At 47.6% G+C, this 19,645-nt stretch overlaps 1 protein-coding gene across 4 annotated transcripts in view; it reads right to left on the bottom strand.

Moving 5' to 3' along the window:
- LOC137655734 (integumentary mucin A.1-like) overlaps positions 1–19,645 on the bottom strand; it is a 200,406-nt gene that overhangs the window by 158,185 nt on the left and 22,576 nt on the right. For 3 of the 4 annotated variants that reach the window (XM_068389777.1, XM_068389775.1, XM_068389776.1), the window contains exon 2: positions 11,201–11,326. The exons of the other annotated variant lie outside the window; for it this stretch is intronic. In XM_068389777.1, the coding sequence (XP_068245878.1) occupies positions 11,201–11,326 (126 nt within the window). The remainder of the gene's footprint in view (positions 1–11,200; positions 11,327–19,645) is intronic. 4 annotated transcript variants of the gene reach the window in all.

The following is a 19,645-nucleotide window of genomic DNA, read 5'->3' as shown; positions in this document are numbered from 1 at the left end:
AAACACCATTCTATTCCAGAAAATTTCTACTCTTTAAATGTCAATTGCGCTATAATAAAACATGTACAGTGGAACCTCTACACACGAACGTATCTACATCCGAATTTTCACATCCGAAGTAAAAATTTGAGTAAATTTTTGACTCTACACCCGAATTTTATTTCGACACACGAAGTAAACATTACGCATTGAGCGTCGAGTGCTCAGTTCTCTATTCTTGTGTGTATCGTGTGGTGTCCTCTGTTTGGTCTGTTATTAACAGTGCTTATTTTCTTCCTTTTCTCACATTTCCTTTTTGATTTTACCTATAATCATGGTGCCTAAGAAGCTAAGTTTCAGTACAGGAAGAAGGCAATTCTTTCATTAGAATTGAAGCAAGAAATTATAGAAAAACCTGAGATCAGTGTGCATGTGAGTGATACTGTATGGCTAAACAATATGGCCGGAATAGGCCTATGATCTCGAGGATCATCAAGCTGAAGGCAGCCATTAAAGCAAATAACCATCGAAGGGGATCACTATTATTACAAGACATCTTAGTAATACCCTGGAACAGATAGAACGCCTTTGTTGATAGGGATAAAGGACAAAGAGATTGTTGGCAACGATCATTTGTTAGAAGGGCAAGCGGATGAACAGAAAGAAAGAAAAAAAGTGAAGCAAAAGAAAACCATGATAGCATTTACAAGCTCTTTTAAATAAGACTTCTCTTTTTCTGTTTCTCTCTAAACAAAGCATTAACATGTTCTTTAAATAAAATCTCTCTCTCTCTCTCTCTCTCTCTCTCTCTCTCTCTCTCATCTCTCTCTCTCTCTTTCTCTCTCGTTCTTCTTCGCTGTTATAGTGTTAGATACATCTATTATTTTTTTCCGAGAGAGAGAGAGAGAGAGATTAAACAAAAATGTGTTCAAAGTACATATGATTTTTAAACAGCGTCAACGAGTTGAAAAACAATTAAATGTAACCAAGAAAGAAATAACAGCTAATCTGAATTCCTTTATTAACTAAAAGAAATATTGATACAAACACACTCGTGTGTGTATGCACAAACACATACACAGGTGCAAGAATTGCTACGCAATAAGAGAGACGGTCGGGGAGGAGGTAGAGATGGTGACTGCGATAACATACCGTAACTCGTCACTGAAAGTGATGAAAATAAAAAATTAAAAGAAAAAAAATGTAAAAAATATGAAATATAAAAATTAAAAAAAAATAAATAAGCTAAGTTGGATTAAAATTTCCGTAGTGTAAGTTACGGTATGTTATCGCAGTCACCATCTCTACCTCCTCGCCGATCGTGTCTCCTCGTGCGTGTGTGTGTGTGTGTTTGCGCATACGCACACGAGTGTGTTTGTATCAATATTTGTTTTAGTTAATAAAGGAATTCAGATTCGCTGATATTGTTTTTTTAGTTACATTTAACTCTCTTTCAACTCGTTAAAGCTGTTAAAAATCATATGTACACAACACATTTTTATTTAATCTCTCATTTTTGTTTAATCTCTCTCTCTCTCTCTCTCCTCTCTCTCTCTCTCTCTCTCTCTCTCTCTCTCTCTCTCTCTCTCAGAAAAAATTGATAGACGTCTCTAACACTAACAGTGAAGAAGAACAAGAGAGAGAGAGAGAGAGAGAGTATTTATTTAAAGAACATGTTAACACCATGTCTACCTTCTCGCTGATCGTCCGTCTTCTCCTGGCGTAGCAAATCCTACACCTGCGTTGGCCTGTCTCTAAAGTAAAGTGGCAATAGAACACATTTTTTATTTATTATTTCTTTATAATTATCTTTTTTACATACTTCTTTCATATTGTGCAGTTATGCTATTGTTGTGTAATTATGTGTAGCCATTTATTGAGGATTTATTATGGGATTTTAGGCTGAGGAACGAATTAAATGAATTACCATGTATTCTTATGGGAAAATTCGTTTCTACATCCGAACATTTTCTACATCCGAAGTTGGTTGTGGAACGAATTAAATTCGTATGTAGAGGTACCACTGTACTTATGTTGTTAAATTTCGGGTGTGTTTTAAAAATCGAGTATTGCTAACTTATTTTTCTTTTACTTTTGGCTGTGATCACATCAGCTGATGTCTAGCTTCCGCGCGAATACAATAACAAAGAATTGTTTACACCATTTCTTAACTTATTCAAACCATCTATACAGTTAATATTACATAAACACCAATGTGTTATAACCTATCATATTTATTGTTTAGTACTTTAAAACTCTCTCTCTCTCTCTCTCTCTCTCTCTCTCTCTCTCTCTCTCTCTCTCTCTCTCTCTCTCTCATCGAACGTTATAGCGGTAACCTAATTGTTCGGTGACTTTAAAAATACGCCTAGTACTTTCTTCTTTTACCTTTTTTGCATATGGATCCATAATTGAGGTGGGTACAAGTTGACTTATAACTGAAGTTAGGAAAAGTATTTTGGATATGGAAAGGACAATTATCTTTCGTAACAGTTTAGAATTATCGTAAGTTATCACTCTGTCACTAGCGGCAGTTTGCTATTGTGGATTAAACGCATAAGGAAAAAAAAAATTTCCAGCTTTGCTACGAATTTAGGAATTTATATGGATACAGTAAGTAAAATATTTGTAATAACATAATGTTTACTAAATGTTTGTAATATCATTAGTTATGACTTAGATCATGTGTGTTTAATGCATTCGTTTGTTTATTATGTTCGAAGATGGAGCGTAAACAAATGGAAGGTTTCCGTTTCAGGCGGCGTCATAAAGAAAAACATTCATTTCATTTATTTGAAAGTTCTAATAAAAAATAATTAGATCATTGGTAATAACAAATTCAACATATAATCTATACTTGGTAAAATTGCTGTCAATTCAAAAACACAGATGTATAAATGCGTCTGTTTCTTCGTTGTGATCAGAGATAAACGTAAACAAAACATTGGTTGTCGTTTTCTATTGTGCTTTTTAGCGTGTTTAGGAAACGCATGATATAAAATCGCCTTTATTTTGATAATTCTGGATTTTCAATCATACAACAAGCTAGTCTATAGAGTGATGGTTTTGCTATTCACCAGTTGTATTATACAATAGATATGACAAACATTAAAATTTGTCTGTATTTTGGGTTGTGTTATAACGGGAAATATATGGTGTTTACACCTATCCTGGTTGTAATTTTAACCATTTTTCAAGTTATTAGAACTTTAAAGTATATTAAATGTTTTATTTATTTACAAGAACAATTTGATATTATAAAGAAATACAGTATAGTACAAAGAAAGTATTGGAAATGGGTAGTAAACACATTTGAATAGGCAAATTGCTGGTTGCCATGGCCGCAATGGAATTATTTCTGTTAGTTGTGTGTTTCGAAATTCGCGATTTTCCATTTACACGAGGTCATTAATCGACCAAATTCGCGCATAATTCGGGACCCTACTGTACATACCCGGTAGTTATATATATAGCTATACGTCCCTGACATCACAGCAGAAATTTCAACTCGCGGCAATCGCCGATTAGGTAGCCAGGTGTACCACCAGTGCGCCCTCTAGACAGGTACCTGGAACCATTCCAGTGATTCCTCAGATCTTCCATGCCCATAGGTCTCTAAGAGGGGAGGAGGGGGGGGAATTAAATTACATATAACTACCGGGTAAGTATGTTCAAAAATTTATTTAATTATGAAAATATCTTTTTTAAACATATGACTTACTCGGTAGTTATATATATAGCTGATTGACACCTTTGGTGGAGGGTCAGAGACAGCAAACATTGTTGGAATTTTACTCAAGAGTTAATAAACAAGCTTAAGGGTTCGTACCTGATAAGGAAGCTGACTTCAATGAATTCCTGCCTCATTATGTCTGCTTTCCTTACGAGATCCAGCGATCCACCCAGGGGGCTGAAGACCTCTAGGAGCTGTCAAAGCGGTGTAAATACCTCTATGTGACAGGACCTCCTCCAATACCCTTGTTCCGGGCGCTCTCAAGGAACAAAACTGACCACCTGACTAAAATCAATGATTGTGGAAGACTGTCGACCAATCTCCACAAACAACCATAAAAATACAAAAGTTCCAAGAGAAGAAAAGGGTATTAGGTTAAGGAAATGTAGTGGTAGATCCTTCCCCCACTATGGCACTCGCTACTACGAATGGTCCCAGAGTGTAGCAGTCCTCATAAAGGGTCTGGACACGTTTTAAATAATGTGAGGCGAACACAGATTTACTCCTCCAAAAGGTTGTGTCCATAATGCTCTGCAAAGATCTATTCTGCTTGAAGGCTACAGAAGTTGCTACAGCTTTAACTTCATGCGTCTTGACTTTCAAAAGTTTGAGGTCTGTCTCACTGCAATGCGAATGAGCCTCTCGAGTCTGATGAAGAAAGAAAGGGCATTCTTCGACATCTGTAACGAGGGCTTCTTGACTGAGCACCAAAGAGCTTCTGATTTGCCTCGTAACTCTTTCGTTCTGTCCAGGTAGAACTTCAGGGCTCTTACTGGGCACAGGACCTTCTCCAATTCTTCACCAACCACATCCGAAAACTTTGGAATCTCAAAAGCCTTGGGCCTGGGTTGAGAAGGGCGTTCGTTCTTTGCAAGAAATCCTAGTTGCAAGGAGCAGATAGCTTTGTTATCTCGAAAGCCAATGTTCTTACTAAAAGCATGAACCTCACTGACCCTTTTAGCTGTAGCCAGACTGACCAAGAATAGAGTCTTCATAGTGAGGTCCTTAAAAGAAGCTGAGTGCAAGGGCTCAAATCTGTCACTCATGAGGAACTTCAAGACTACATCCAGATTCAAAGCTGGTGATTCTTGGTGCCGTTCCTTAGATGTTCCAAAAGATTTGAGGTCCTGCAGGTCTTTATTACTAGAAAGGTCTAGGTTCCTGTGCCTGAAGACGGCCGCTAAAAACCTTCTAAGGTCTAACAGGAAGTCAGCAATCCGAGTCAAAGAGGTACTGGACGAGGAAACAGAGTTGACTCTGCACCATTCTCTAAAATCCTCCCGGGTGGATTGGTAAACCTTGATGGTAGAAACCCTCCTTACTCTTGCAATAGCCCTAGATGCCTCCTTCAAAAATCCTCTAGCTCTTGTGAGTTTTTCGATAGTCTGAAGGCAGTTAGATGTAGAGCTTGGAGGTTTTGATGGTACCTTTCCAAGTGGGGTTGTTTGAGTAGATCTACTCTTAATGGAAGGCTTCTCGGGGTGTCCACCATCCATTCTAGTACCTCTGTGAAGCACTCTCTTGAGAGCCAAAAGGGGGCCACTAGAGTCAATCTGGTTCCCTCGTGCGACACAAACTTTAGCAACACTTTGTACAGAATCTTGAATGAAGGGAATGCATACCCATCCAGGTGGGACCAGTCTAGAAGGAAAGCGTCTATGTGGACTGCTTCAAGATCTGGCACTAGGGAGCAGTATGTTTCTAGCCTCTTCATCTTCGAGGTTGCGACAGATCTATGGAGGGGCGACCCCAAATCCGCCACAGGTTCTTGCAGACCTCTTGATGAAGTGTTCATTCTGTGGACAGAACTTGATCTCTCCTGCTGAGGCTGTCTGCCATCACGTTCTTTTCCCCTTGAATGAACCTTGTTACAAGGGCTACATTCTTCTCCTTTGCTCAGATGAAAATCACTCTTGCAGTCTCGTAAAGGGACCTTGAGTGGGTTCCGCCTTGTTTGGCTATGTATGCCAATGCCGTAGTGTTGTCGGAGTTGACCTGCACCAATCTGTTCAATACAGACTCTTCGAAACCTTTGAGGGCCAACAGGACTGCCAACAGCTCCTTCTGATTGATGTGAAGGCTCTCCTGATCTTTCGTCCACAGACCCGAGATCTCCAACGAGTCCGAGGCGTCGGAACACAACACAAGGTCTGGGTTCCTCTGTTCCAGGGAGAGACCTTCTTGAAGTTTGCCCGGGTCATTCCACCACTGAAGGCAACTTCTTACAGATTCCGTAATGGGGATGCATCTTGTCTCTAGAACCTTTTCCTTGTCCCAATGACGATTGAGGTGGAACTGCAGAGGACGGAGATTCAGCCTTCCCAGGGAGACAAACTGCTCCAACGAGGAGAGGGTTCCCAGCAGACTCATCCACTCTCTCACACAACACTTCCGTTCCTTTAGAAAAAAATGAAGTTTCAGGAGGGCTTGCTCCATCCTTGAGGGTGACGGAAAAGCCCGAAAAACTTGATTCTGAATCTCCATTCCCAAATAAATGATCTTTCGTGAAGGTGTCAGTTGAGACTTTTCTTTGTTTATAAGAAGACCCAGTTCTTCTTATAACCTCAATGTCATTTGTAGATCCTCCAGGCAGCGATTGTAGGAATGAGCTCTGAGTAGCCAGTCGTCTAGATACAGGGAGGCTCTGATACCTCTTGAGTGCAGTATGCTTGCTACTTTTAACATCAGCTTCGTGAATATTTGAGGGGCAGTGCTGAGGCCGAAACACAGGGCCCGAAACTGGAAGACTTCCTCCTTGTAAACGAACCTCAGGTAATGCTTGAAGCTCGGATGAATGGGGATATGGAAGTAAGCATCCTGAAGGTCTAAAGAGACCATCCAGTCGTACTTTCTTACTGGTGCTAGTACAGACTTCGATGTTTCCATGGAGAACTTTGTCTTCTGAACGAAGGCGTTGAGGGCACTTACGTCCAGGACTGGTCTCCATCCACCCAAGTTCTTGGGAACCAGGAATAAGCGGTTGTAAAAACCTGGTGACCGCAAGTCTCGCACCCTCTCTATTGCCTCCTTCTCCAACAAGAGAGACATTTGAAGTTGCATAGCCTGCCTCTTTGACTCTTTGTATCTGGGAGAGAGGTCTATTGGAGCTAACACTAAAGGAGGTTTCCTTATGAAAGGAATTTTGTATCCCTCCTTCAGTAATTGAACGGACCAAAGGTTTGCTCCCCTCTCCTCCCAAGCTCGCCAGTTGTTCAGTCTGGCTCCTACTGCTGTCTGAAGGTGAAAGCAGTCAGACTCTGCTTCGCCCTGGTCTGGATCCTCTTCTCCTTGCTCTCCTTCCCTCGGGTCTGGAACTACCCACTGAAAGACTTCTCGAAAGGGCTGCGAAAACTGAGGGAATGGAGCTTCTTCCTTCGACTTGCGGCTAGTGAAGGAAGTAGGTAGGACCTTCCTTGCTGAATTTGATACTAAATCTTCAGTGGCCTTCTGGGTTAAAGAGGAAGAAACCTTTCTGACCAGCTCTTGAGGGAAAAGAGAGGAAGAAAGCGGTGCGTACAGCAACTCAGACTTCTGAAAAGGTGTGACCCCAATGGACAGAAAAGAACACATTTGTGCTCTTTTCTTAAAGACCCCCCACGAAAAAAGGGCTACCAGCTCATTAGATCCATCTCTTACTGCTTTATCCATGCATGACATGATGTGGATGATACAATCAGTGTCAACATCCTTTAAGGCCGAAACCTTTTTCCCCAAGGCTCCAGAGTCCAATCGAGGAAATTGAAAACCTCGAAGGCTCTGAAGACGCCTTTGAGAAGATGATCCAGTTCTGAAGTTAACCAGAGAATTTTGGTCCTTCTCATGGCCGACCGACGAGGAGAGTCTACCAGACTTGAAAAGTCTCCTTGGGCAGGGGCAGGAACTCCCAAGCCGAGAACTTCTCCCGTCTCGTACCACACGCTAGATCTGGAGACCAATCTAGCCGGAGGAAAAGAGAAAGCCGTCTTTCCCTGGTCCTTTTTGGACTGCATCCTCAAAGCCCTCTTTGATGATCGTGAAAGAACCACCTTGGTAAAAAGGGATTCCTTCGCCGCCTTCCCTAGGGTAAACTCTGAAGGAGGTGAATGAGGAGCAACAGGCACAAAATAATCCGGTAACTCTTCCGTAAAAACTCTCATGAGTTTCTTGAGGTCAAAACAAGGATGAAGGGTCTTAGGATCTTCTCCTTCCGAGAATTCCTCTAACAGCTCAATAGGTGAAAGATTATCGTCGATGCCTTCCTTCGACACTGCTCTAACCGAAGTAGAGACATCTTGATTACCATGAGACAACTCCTTAGGATCCTGACTTCTGGTGTCAAGGGATCCAGGATCATTACGTCTGTCGTCAAGGGGTCCAGGATCATCACGTGTGGCGTCACGTTGTTCGGGAAAGCTTGACGCTCAGAACTAAGAAGCTCGCGATCATTACGATCGGAACTAAGTCGCTCGCGATCTTGACGCTCGGTTCGACTAACGTTATCACAACGTCTGAGGTTGTTACGCTCGGCGTCACGTCTGACTGCTTGGCGTTCGGCATCTGCTTGACACTCGGCGTCACGTTTATCTGCTTGCCGCTCGGCGTTACGTCTGGCTGCTTGACGCTCGGAGTCATGCGGATCAGTATCTCGACGTTTAACAGGAGAATCCTTATTACGTCGTTCAATGTCGTGTTTGAGAGCTTGAAGCTTGGCATGACTACCACGCTCTCGACGCTTGAAAAGCTATCCGTGTTCAAGAGCCTCCTGACTTATCGCCTTGTGACGCTTGGTGTCAAAGTGAGAAGCTTCCTGGTGCTCGGGGTCTTGGCGAGCCACTCTCTTGTTGTCAGCAGGCTGATAGACTTGCATGAGAGAAGAGAGTCTCTGCTGCATATCTTGCAACATATTAAACTTAGGGTCAACTTGTTGTGGTGAAACAGGAGACGTAACTTCTACCACAAGCTCGCTTTCAACGTCGCTCAAGGAACACGCAGAGCTTCCAGATGGCAACAACCAATCTGAAGGTGGAGGATGCGCATGAACCCAGGTCATGCCTGACTCAGAAAAATGTCCAGCCACAGGCTGGGCTGCACGCTTGACAGTTTCCGACGTCCTTAAAGGGCGCTTAGCAGGAGAGCCTTCTTCGGAAGAAGGAAAACGCTCCGGACTACTCCAATAACTACAACCAGGAACTTGCGGCGTCATGACAGGACGCTCATCAGCAGTATCCATCTTCCTCTTCAGAGGTCTGGAAGCTTGACGCCAGCCCCGTCTGGGCGCTGCATCATCCGAAGATTATATAAACACTTTCACCTCACCTTTGCCATGGTGAGGGCGAGCGCCCCGTGAAGCGTCAACAGGTACGCTCGAGGGGACGTCTGCTCAGGCGTTAACGCCTCTCGTTTCCTTTCACCGATCGACATTCCTTCTCCCAGAGGTTGGGGAGCTTGGAGGAGGTCTAAGGCTAGGTGAACGACAGGTTCAAGCAGACGCACCCTCCACTGCACTAAATACATTAACCGCACTTTTAGCACTGACACTAGCACTTTTTAATTGTTTAACATCGGACATTAAATGGTTTCTGTCCGCAGCAAGCGATTCAACTCTTACGCCCAGGGCTTGAATAGCAACCATCATATGCTTTAGAGTTGGTTCATTAGCGGTAACAGTAGTGGGATCTGTAACTGCCACTACAGGGGAAGGATTAGGTTCAATGACACGAGAAGAGGAATAATCTTTAGAAGAACGAGAAGAACTTCGTCTAATCCTATCTCTCTCAAGTTTACGAGTGTACCGGTCAAATTCTAACCACTCACTCTCAGACAACAAATTACATTCATCACAACGATCCCCTAACTCACAAACTTTACCTCTGCATTTTACACAAATGGAGTGGGAATCAATAGAGGCTTTAGCAAGCCAAGTCTTACAACTTCTCATACACTTTCTAAAAGATTTAGGAGGGGCAGCCATTTTGAATATTTAGAGGAGATATCAAACGAGCAAGGGTTAAAATAACAAAAATTCAATAGAGGTTAAAGAGAATCCAAGAGTAAATCCAAATTCGAGCAAAAGCCAATAACCAAATAGTACATCACCAAGATAACTGCAATAATTCAGGTTAACAACGAGTGAAATATCCAACGATGTAGCCGGTGTGGCGGCAGGGAATATCTGAGGAATCACTGGAATGGTTCCAGGTACCTGTCTAGAGGGCGCACTGGTGGTACACCTGGCTACCTAACCGGCGATTGCCACAAGTTTTGAAATTTCTTCTGTGACGTCAGGGCATATAGCTATATATATAACTACCGGGTAAGTCATATGCTTAAAATGAAAAAATACAAGTAACCTGTCAGATGAAGAAATCAGAAATGAGGTGGGCAGAAGGAAAAATCCAAGTAACCGGTCAAATGAACAAAGAAAAGCAACTTCTCCTATTTAAATAATGACTGCTATAAGTGCAAAATCAACAGGGACTGCTGGAGATCCCCTTCACTAACGCTGTGAGGTCTAAACACCATAAGAATAAGTCATAAAACAACTTTCCCCAAGGTTGGCAACATTGTACTCAAATACTCCAAGAGGACATCATCACACCCAGAACAGAAGCTGGCCTTACATGAGAAAGGATGGACAGATCAAGAGGTGGGAACTCTGAGGGGGAGAAGACCTTTACATACAGCACAGACATCAAGCAAGAAAGCCGTAAAAAGGTCAGGGAGATTCAAATAAGTAGCATTGGTTGATATTCCTAAAAGCCATGACCTATTCTTGAAGAACTAAGCCATTAAATAAGATTTAAAATGAATTTCCTACCAAGAAAAAAGTTGCTGCTTTTGGGTACATGAATAATGAGGATTTACGGTAAAGCCATAAAAAAGGAAGAATAAAACATGTAGCTATGTAATGCTGAACAGTATGGCAAAAAAATTAAATCCAACACCGGTTTTCCAATTTCTTGGAAGTTAATGTAAGCAGTAATTCTAAGGCATTTAGTATGTTAACCGTGTGTTCTCTTCCAAAAATTATGCTTCTCTAGTCAGAAAACTTACTCCTCTGTATGTAAGAGAAGTGAGCAAATCCAGGACTTGAAAGTTATTCTTCTGATGCTTCAAGAGCATCTCTTTAATGCCTGATTATTGAACAGCTATTGCCCATATGCTCAGGAACGTTCAAAACTATACTCTCAGCAATTTAATTTTCTGAGAGTTTCACCCAACACAAACGATAGCTGCACGCAACTACCTTATCTACATTATCCTAAAGCAACTACCCCATGCAAAACAGCCTTATGCAACTGCCAGGGTAAAAGTCCTGATCCTCATATATCCATAGCATTTTTAGCACTGGATATTTACTGCATGACATTCTTATACCTATAATAATAGTCAGGAAATGTTAGATAATGGAAAGCATGTGAACAATCCGTCACCAGAAGAACATGCTGCAATATTCCAAAGAAGAACATGCCTCAGTACTCAAAGATAACATTTATCACCAGCACATACATGGTACTAACTCGCAAACTTCGCTTAAACCATTTCTCTGACAAGACGGATCAGACGACAAACAAACCATCCAGTTGCAACTGGCATTATGACAGTCACCACAGTTATCTATAGATGTACAGTTATCTGTAATAAAAAATAAAAAGGGTCAAAGTACTACATAATATCAATTATAAATTCTTCATATGGAAGTCTACAATATACAGTAGCCTATACAACAAAACATGAAAAATTCGTAGATAATTTGTATTTTTCCTAACGATACAAACCTAGCTATTTACATGGGGTAATTACTTCGGCGCAGCCGATGACGAGCCATAAAGTTTTAACGAGGGTTTCCTACCCCACCGCTAGTTAGCGGGGGGGGGGGGGGGGGTAGCTTGCTACCCCTCCACTCCACCCTCACACACACCGGTGATTCGGCCACTTTACTTAGAGGTAGGACTTATCTTGGGGGACAGGGCTGGCGGGCACATAACTGTAAATAGCTAGGTTTGTATCGTTAGGAAAAATACAAATTATCTACAAATTTGTCATTTGTTCCTTAACTGAATACAAACCACGCTATTCACATGGGGTGACTCAACCCTTAGGAAGGGAGGTAAGTCCCCTGCCATACTGGCTTTGGCTTGCCCGGGGTCCCCAACCCTGAGTTCAAAAAGCAACTCCAGGATCGGGGACCCTGCACCTCGCAGGCAGTCAGGGACTGCTGCGGCCTACATAAGTTGTGTGTGAAGGTGAGCAGTGACACGTCCTAGGAAGTTGACCTGGAGTCCTTAATAAGGAAATCTAGGCTAGGACAACCCAATACCACCTCGTCAGGGTATGGGGACATGACAGTATTAAAAGCTAATACTAGGAACACAAGGAAGCATGGCTTACCTGCAGAGGTTCGAGGTCAGCTGTGCAAAGAACCAGGATGCTGTTTTTCTCCAAGGGAGGAGAGGATGAAGAAAAGAAAAGGGCCAGACAGATCTTTTCATTCACACAGACTAAAACCGGGTAACAATGCCCTCAACCCTCTGCTACTTGTCCAATTAGGAACCTGAGGTTAGACCAGCTGTTGTGCAGCCACCACAGGGCCGATAGAAAACGTATCGAGCCTCCTGTGGGTCACATCTTGCAGGTAGTGGGCCGTGAAGGTAGTCTGACGCTTCCAGACCCCGGCTTGCAGGACCTGCGTCACAGAAAAGTTCTTCTTGAAGGCCAGGGACGCAGCTACGCCCGACATCGTGCGCCCTAGGGCGTCGTGACGGGGGAGGGTCAGAACTCAAGGCCAGATGGATTACCTTACGGATCCAGGCCGAGATTGTGTTCTTGGTGACCCTCTTCTTCGTTGGCCCGGTGCTAACAAACAAGGATGGCACCTGGGGCCGGACTGCGGCTGTTCTTTTCAGATACAACCTCAGACTCCTAACTGGGCACAGTAGGAGATGATCTGGGTCATTTGTTACAGAACGAAGACTCGAGACCTGGAAAGAGTCGAACCTAGGCTCCTGCACTCCCAGGTTCTGAGTCTTGGCAACAAACTCAGGGACGAAGCTGAACGTCACCTCCCCCCATCCCCTTGAATGGGCGACGTCGTATGAGAGACCATGTAGCTCGCCAACTCGCTTGGCCGAGGCCAAAGCTAGCAGGAACACCGTCTTCCAGGTAAGGTGGCGATCCGAAGCCTGGCGTAATGGTTCGTAGGGAGGCCTCTTAAGAGACCTGAGGACTCGAACCACGTTCCAAGGAGGAGGTCTCACTTCCGACTGAGGGCAGGTAAGTTCCTAACTTCGTATGAGCAGGGACAGTTCCAGCGAGGAGGAAATGTCCATTCCTTTGAGCCTGAAGGCAAGACTTAAGGCTGAGCGATAGCCTTTCACTGCCGAGACTGAAAGGCGCATTTCTTCCCGCAGATACACAAGGAACTCCGTTATTGCTGGTAGAGTGGCATCGAGGGGAGAGATACCCCTTCCATGACACCAACCACAGAAAACTCGCCACTTCGCCTGGTAGACTACTGCGGATGACCGGCGCAGGTGACCAGACATCCTTTCCGCAACTTGTTGCGAAAAGCCTCTCTCTTTGAGGAGATGCTGGATAGTCTCCAGGCGTGAAGTCGAAGCGAAGCTACGGCTTTGTGGAAGATGTTGGAGTGTGGTTGTTTGAGTAGCTCGCGACGTGGAGGGAGTTCCCTCGGGATCTCCGTGAGGAGCAGCAGAAGGTCTGGAAACCACTACGCGTGATGCCACAGCGGAGCTATCAAAGTCATCGAGAGATTGACCGATATTCTGGTCTTGTTGAGGACCCTCCTCATCAGACAGAACGGGGGAAAGGCGTACAGGTCGACGTTGTCCCACCGTTGTTGGAAGGCATCCTGCCAGAGAGCCTTGGGCTCCGGGACTGGGGAGCAATACAGCGGAAGCTTGGTGTTCAACGCCGTTGCGAACAGATCCACAGTCGGGGAACACCACAAAGTGAAGACTTTGCTGGCTATCAGAGGATCCAAAGACCACTCGGTACTCACTATCTGCGTCGATCGGCTCAGACTGTCGGCAAGCACATTCCTCTTGCCTGGAATGAAGCGAGCTGTAAGTGATATCGAGTGGACCTCGGACCATCTCAGGATCTCTACTGCAAGATGGGATAGTAGTACCGAAAATGTACCTCCCTGCTTGTTGATGTAAGCCACTACCGTGGTGTTGTCGCTCATCACCACTACGGAGTGACCCGCAAGGACTTGATGGAACTTTTGAAGGCCCAGAAAGACGACTTTCATCTCCAGCAGGTTTATGTGAAGGTACTTTTCTGATTCTGACCACAGGCCGGAGGCCCTGTGGTTCAGCACGTGGGCCCCCCACCCTTTGTTTGACGCGTCCGAAAACAACATCAAATCTGGGGGAGAGGCAAGAAGATCCACTCCCTTTCGTAGATCCTCTTCCGCCACCCACCACTCCAGGTCCGATCGTTCCGCCGATCCCAATGGGATCAAGATGTCCGGGGAGTCAAGGCCTTGACTCCATCGGGACTTCAGCCGCCACTGAAGGGATCTCATCCTGAGGCGACTGCCGGGAACGAGACGGGTTAGAGAAGAAAGGTGACCGAGGAGACGAAGCCACGATTGGGCGGGGAGTTCTTCTCGAGTGAGGAAAGGTCTCGCGACCTTCCTCAGCCTGGAAATCCTTTCGTCTGATGGGTAGGCTTTGTGGAGATTGGTGTCTATGATCATACCTAGATAAACCAGCCTTTGAGATGGCTGCAGAGAAGACTTCTCGAGGTTTACCACGATCCCCAGATCCCGGCAAACCTCGAGGAGCTTGTCTCGGTGGTGGAGAAGGGAAACCTCCGAGTCTGCCAGGATCAGCCAGTCGTCCAGGTAACGAAGGAGACGGATGCCGGTCCTGTGTGCCCATGAAGAGATGAGGGTGAAGACTCTGGTGAACACCTGAGGTGCTGTGGAGAGACCGAAACACAACACCTTGAACTGGTAGATCTTGTGATCTAGGCAAAATCTTAGGTACTTCCTTGAAGACGGATGGATTGGGATCTGGAAGTACGTGTCCTTCAGATCCAGAGTGCACATGAAATCCCGCGGTCTCACTGCAAGTCTGACCGTGTCTGCCGTCTCCATGCTGAGCGGAGTCTGCTTGACAAACCCGTTCAGTGTTGAGAGATCGATGACTGGTCTCCAGCCTCCAGACGCCTTTTTCACAAGAAAGAGTCGACTGTAGAAGCCTGGGGACCGGTCCACGACCTCTTGGAGCGCGTTCTTCTCCAACATGGTCCGGACTTCGGCCCGAAGGGCCTGCCCTTTTGCCGACCCCATGACAAGAGAGCTCAGCGACACTGGATCCACTGTCAGGGGAGGTAGAGATGCCATGAACGGGACGCGATACCCTTGAGAGATCACGGAGATCGTCCAGGAATCCGCCCCGAGTTGCTGCCACCTTGCTGCGCAACTCTGAAGGCATCCCCCCACTGGTGGACATGCAGGGGGATTGTCACCCCTAGCGTTTCCGGCCTCGGCCGGTACCTCTAGGGTTCTTGTTCCCCCTGGAGGACTTCTTGTCCCTTCTGCCCTTGGCAGGAAAGGGCTTAGACATCTTGGGCTTCGCTGTAACGGCTGTCTTCTTCGTGTCCTTGGCAGGGCGGGGCTGCTGTACTGCCGGAGGCTTGTAGGGCCTTGATGTCAGGGCTCTATGGATGAGGGAATCCTGATTGGACTGCCTCCACCTCTCGGCAGTCCGCTCCACGTCCTTAGGCTCGAACAGACTCTTGCTGAGGACAGAAGAGTGTCTGAGCCTACTAGCCTCGGCGCTGGGGACCTTCTGATGAAACCTCTCCGGCACTGCGTCCCGACGCTTGAGGATCGTTTTGGCCCACAAGCTGGTAACCTGGTGGGACAGGAACTCGATGGTCCGAGTGCCCGAGAGGAGGAAGGTCTCCAGAGCTTTCCTGGTGCTTTCCTTGGACAGATCCTCGGACCACACCAGAATGCCCAGAGAACCCAGCCAGAAGTCTAGCCATGAAGCGGCCTGCATGGCACACTTAATGACCTTCTCATGACTCTGGATCTCAGTGGCCGAGAAGGACACATGCCGGTTGGAGAGTCCCCCAGTGAGGGCTTCCACGGAATGGTGCATGGGAAGACTCAAAGAAGGCTCCTCAAGGATCTCAAAATATCTCCTCTGACGGACTCGAGGAGGAGGGAGGAGCTTATACCCGGCACTCGACCTGCTTGAGGAGGCAAGCTCCGCAAGTTGTCCTTCGATCTTCTCTCTGGCACTCTTCATCCCCCGAGACCACGGCAAAGCTGCACTGGCCCTGGAGGGCCTATGAGAGCCAAAGATACCATCCACGACTGTGTCCTGCCCATTACGAGGAGGGACCTCAGGATCTGGGATCCCGTTGAGACTCCTCATGAGAGACAGAACTTGCCAGAATGCATGTTCCGATTCCTGGCGCTCACCTCCTGATGGACTCGCAGCGAAGTCTCCTGACCCCAAGGGCTCTTCCTGGGGGGACGCAAGAATATCCTCGACTGGCCTAGGCTGCTCCTGTCTGACCCTGGCCGATGATTTAGGAATAGTCTTAGATTCCCTCCTGGGAGGGATACAGGACTCCAAAAGCGAAGGAGGTAGGTCCTTCTCCACCTCAAGACGAGGGGACCTCTCGGGAGGAGGACGAACTTCCTCCATTGGTGCGATGGGGAGGACATCCTCTCCGACCGATTCCCCTGAGGAGGGGTATTCCTCCTCCGCAGGGGAAGGCGAGAAGGTCTGAGGAGGAGTAGGAACCTTGCCTAAGGATCTGCGAGGAGATAGCCTAGGTCTCGGAGGAAGATCCATGGGAGAAACTCCTCTCTTCCTCTTCAGGGGGGAGGAAACTGCCACTGGTTCGCGACCCGAGTCAGAGACGGCAGGCTTCATAGCCCGTACAAGAGCTCTGAGAAGGGTATCAAACCACGGCTGTTGACTGACAGCGGCGCTGGCAGACACTCCCTCTGGAGGGAAGGGGACCGATGGATCCCTAAGAGGAGCACACAAACGAGGGTTCCCCTTCTGGGCTGCAAAAGAAGAATCCCTAGATCTATCTGGGGAGGGCCCCCCCCCCCCCCCCTGGCGAGCGCGCTGGTCTGCGCTTATGGAGGGGGAGCGAGACAAGGAAGAATCCGCCTGGCGGCGGTCGCGTTGGGGCTCGTGAATCGGGCCCTGCACAGGGTAGCGCGCGTTAGCGTAACGCGAGGCTGGAATATTGCGAGCGCGAACCCAATCGCGCGGGAGATGCTGGAAAATCGCGCGAGCATGCACCCGCGTGGGCGGGGGCAGCCGCAAAGCGATGGCACGCAGATGAATCAATGGCGCGGACATGTCTTGGAGAGCGGGCCGGAATAAGGTCGCGAGAGCGTGATGGTGAAGGAGTCGGTGTACGACGATCAGAAACCGCCCGAACGCGCGGGCGCGCAAAGACCTGATGGGAGCCGGAAGGGCGCGTTGCAACAGGGGCGCCTGTGCGCGTGTCTGGGAGAACTCGCCGCGAATGCAATGGAATTATAGCAGAATCCCGAGAGACCTGCGGGCGACGGTCGGGAGGGATCGCCCTATTCGATTGCGAGTCTGTTAACTGCACTGGCGATTGTTGGCGCGCATAGCGCGCATCTGGAACAAGCTGTTTCGGAGGTCGCAGGTTGCGAACGGCATGAGGAACGATCACAGTCGCCTTGAACACAGGCACAGGGCGCGTAGCCGGGACTGGGCGCGACAGATGGGCGTCTCGCGCGATATTGTCGGCAGCAGACTCGCGCGATTCCAGAGGAGGCTGTGAGCGCCTGTGCGCTAACTTAGCCAACCCCAGAGCTACAAGTTGAGTCAGCGCGCCACGCGATCGCGTTGGAGAACGCGCGGAAGCTGGAACAATATCCGAGCATGAAAGCGCATCACGAGCCTCTTTAACAGCGCGCGATGGAGAGCACATCACGGATGGAATCGCGATCTTCCCCCGTCGGGAGCGACGAGTCCGAAGGAACCTGTGGGCGCCTGTGCACCAACTCCGGAACTTGTTGGACCGCGTGCGGTGATGATACAGGAACAGGGGGCGAACGCGCACCGCGTTTTTCCCCCAAAAGGCGCAGCGAGTCCGTAGGAACCTGTGGGCGCCTGTGCGCCGACTCAGGCACCTTTGGAATCGCGTGCGATGTAACAGGAACTGGGGGGCGTGGAAGTGCTGGTAAAGGTGGGCGCGAGGGCGCCATTGAGCGCTTGCGCGCTGCATCAGAAACAGTTGACGATGGGCGTGGGCGCGCAGGGGAACCCTGGCGCGTAACAGGATCAGAGGCGCGAACGCCTACAGGTGAGCGCCGAAGCGCTTTGTCAGCAACAACAGGAACAACAGCAACGGGCGCAGGCAGAGCCTTACGCTTTGAGATGAGAGGCGCAGTTTTGCGCTCAAGTCTCTGAGACCCCGAAGGGCCAGGAGACTGCGCAATGGCAGACTCAGGGGGCGCATAAAGCGCATCAGCAGCCTTCGAAGTAGATGGTTGAGGAGACCCTTGTCCCGAAGGACGACCATCCTCCAAAGGGGAACGCGAACGATCCCCAGAGAGGTCTAGGGTGGTAGCTGGCAGGACAGGAGCTCCTCCGCAGAGGATTGTGGGGAGGACGAGCCAAAGAGGCGCCTCCTAACCCCTTTAAAGGGAGAAGGAAGACCTCTACGGCGAAGGGGAGGGCGAGCCTTCCGCCTTATATGCCCACGAGGGGCCGTGGGATCAGCAAGCTGACCATCGACGGGCCTCTGAAGAGGCGTCTCTACCAGAGAACTCCCTCGAGAGGGAATCTCAGTGGAAGGCGAGACCGTAGGACTCCGCTACTCCCTCGAAGTGTGTTCGGAGGGAGAGACAGAGCCTTCAGCTACCTCAGTCACAACAGGTGTTTGGACAGATCCATGGGATGTTTCCGAAACAACTACGTCAACTACAGACAGAGGATCTATTTCCGCTGTAGTTGACGATTGTTCAGCGGCCGCACCCCGCTTGACCATGTCAAACAAGGCTGCCTTGGAGGGCGAACCCTGTAGCCCCAAGGAAGCCCAAGGCTGAAAAAGATCCTTGTTAGACATAACTACCTCCTCCGAGGGGGGAGGGGCAGTCGCCTCGCTATGGTAGGCAGCGGCTTCTCCCTTACCACGGGATCGGTCAATATCAATATCAATATTACGGCCTACGCTACCGTTCGCCGGCCCCTCGGAAGAGGCCGCCCGAGCAGGAGCTTCGGAGGAGGAATGGGCAGCGGGAGAAGACGACCTAGGATTTTCTCGCCCCCGAGAACTTCCGGAAAGAGAACGATCCCGTTTAGCCTTCTTCTTACGTCGCCAGGCAAACCTCTCCCACTGGGAGGTAGACCACTCCCTACACTCAATACACAAATTAGCACTATCACACCATTGGCCCCTACACTGCGGGCATAAGGAGTGAGGATCCATCTCCACGGCCGACATAAAGGTTCCACAAGGGCGGCCGGAAAGACCAGGGCAAGTGCGCATGATGATAATAGAGGCCAACTTCACACACAAACACTGTAAGAAAAAGCAAACAAAAAATTATGGCAGTCAAAGAGAGGAGAGCGCTGACAGGTCTGTTGTCTCTCCGAGCCAAAAGTAAAGTGGCCGAATCACTGGTGTGTGCGAGGGTGGAGGGGTACCAGGCTACCCCCCCCCCCCCGCTAACTAGCGGTGGGATAGGAAACCCTCATTAAAACTTTATGGCTCGTCATCGGCTGCGCCGAAGTAATTACCCCATGTAAATAGCGTGGTTTGTATTCAGTTAAGGAACAACTAACATTTCAAAACAAATGCATTACAATTCAGAAAAAAAAAATACAAAAATACAAACCCCAGTCTTAAAAGTATTGTAAAAAGTCAACTCAAGGAAGCAATTACATAAAAGATAATCAATCATAAGAAAAT

This window comes from Palaemon carinicauda, chromosome 16, assembly GCF_036898095.1.
Source record: "Palaemon carinicauda isolate YSFRI2023 chromosome 16, ASM3689809v2, whole genome shotgun sequence".
NCBI lineage: Eukaryota > Metazoa > Arthropoda > Malacostraca > Decapoda > Palaemonidae > Palaemon > Palaemon carinicauda.
Note: the sequence above shows the minus strand (reverse complement) of the source record. Positions and strands in the feature narration are given on the sequence as shown.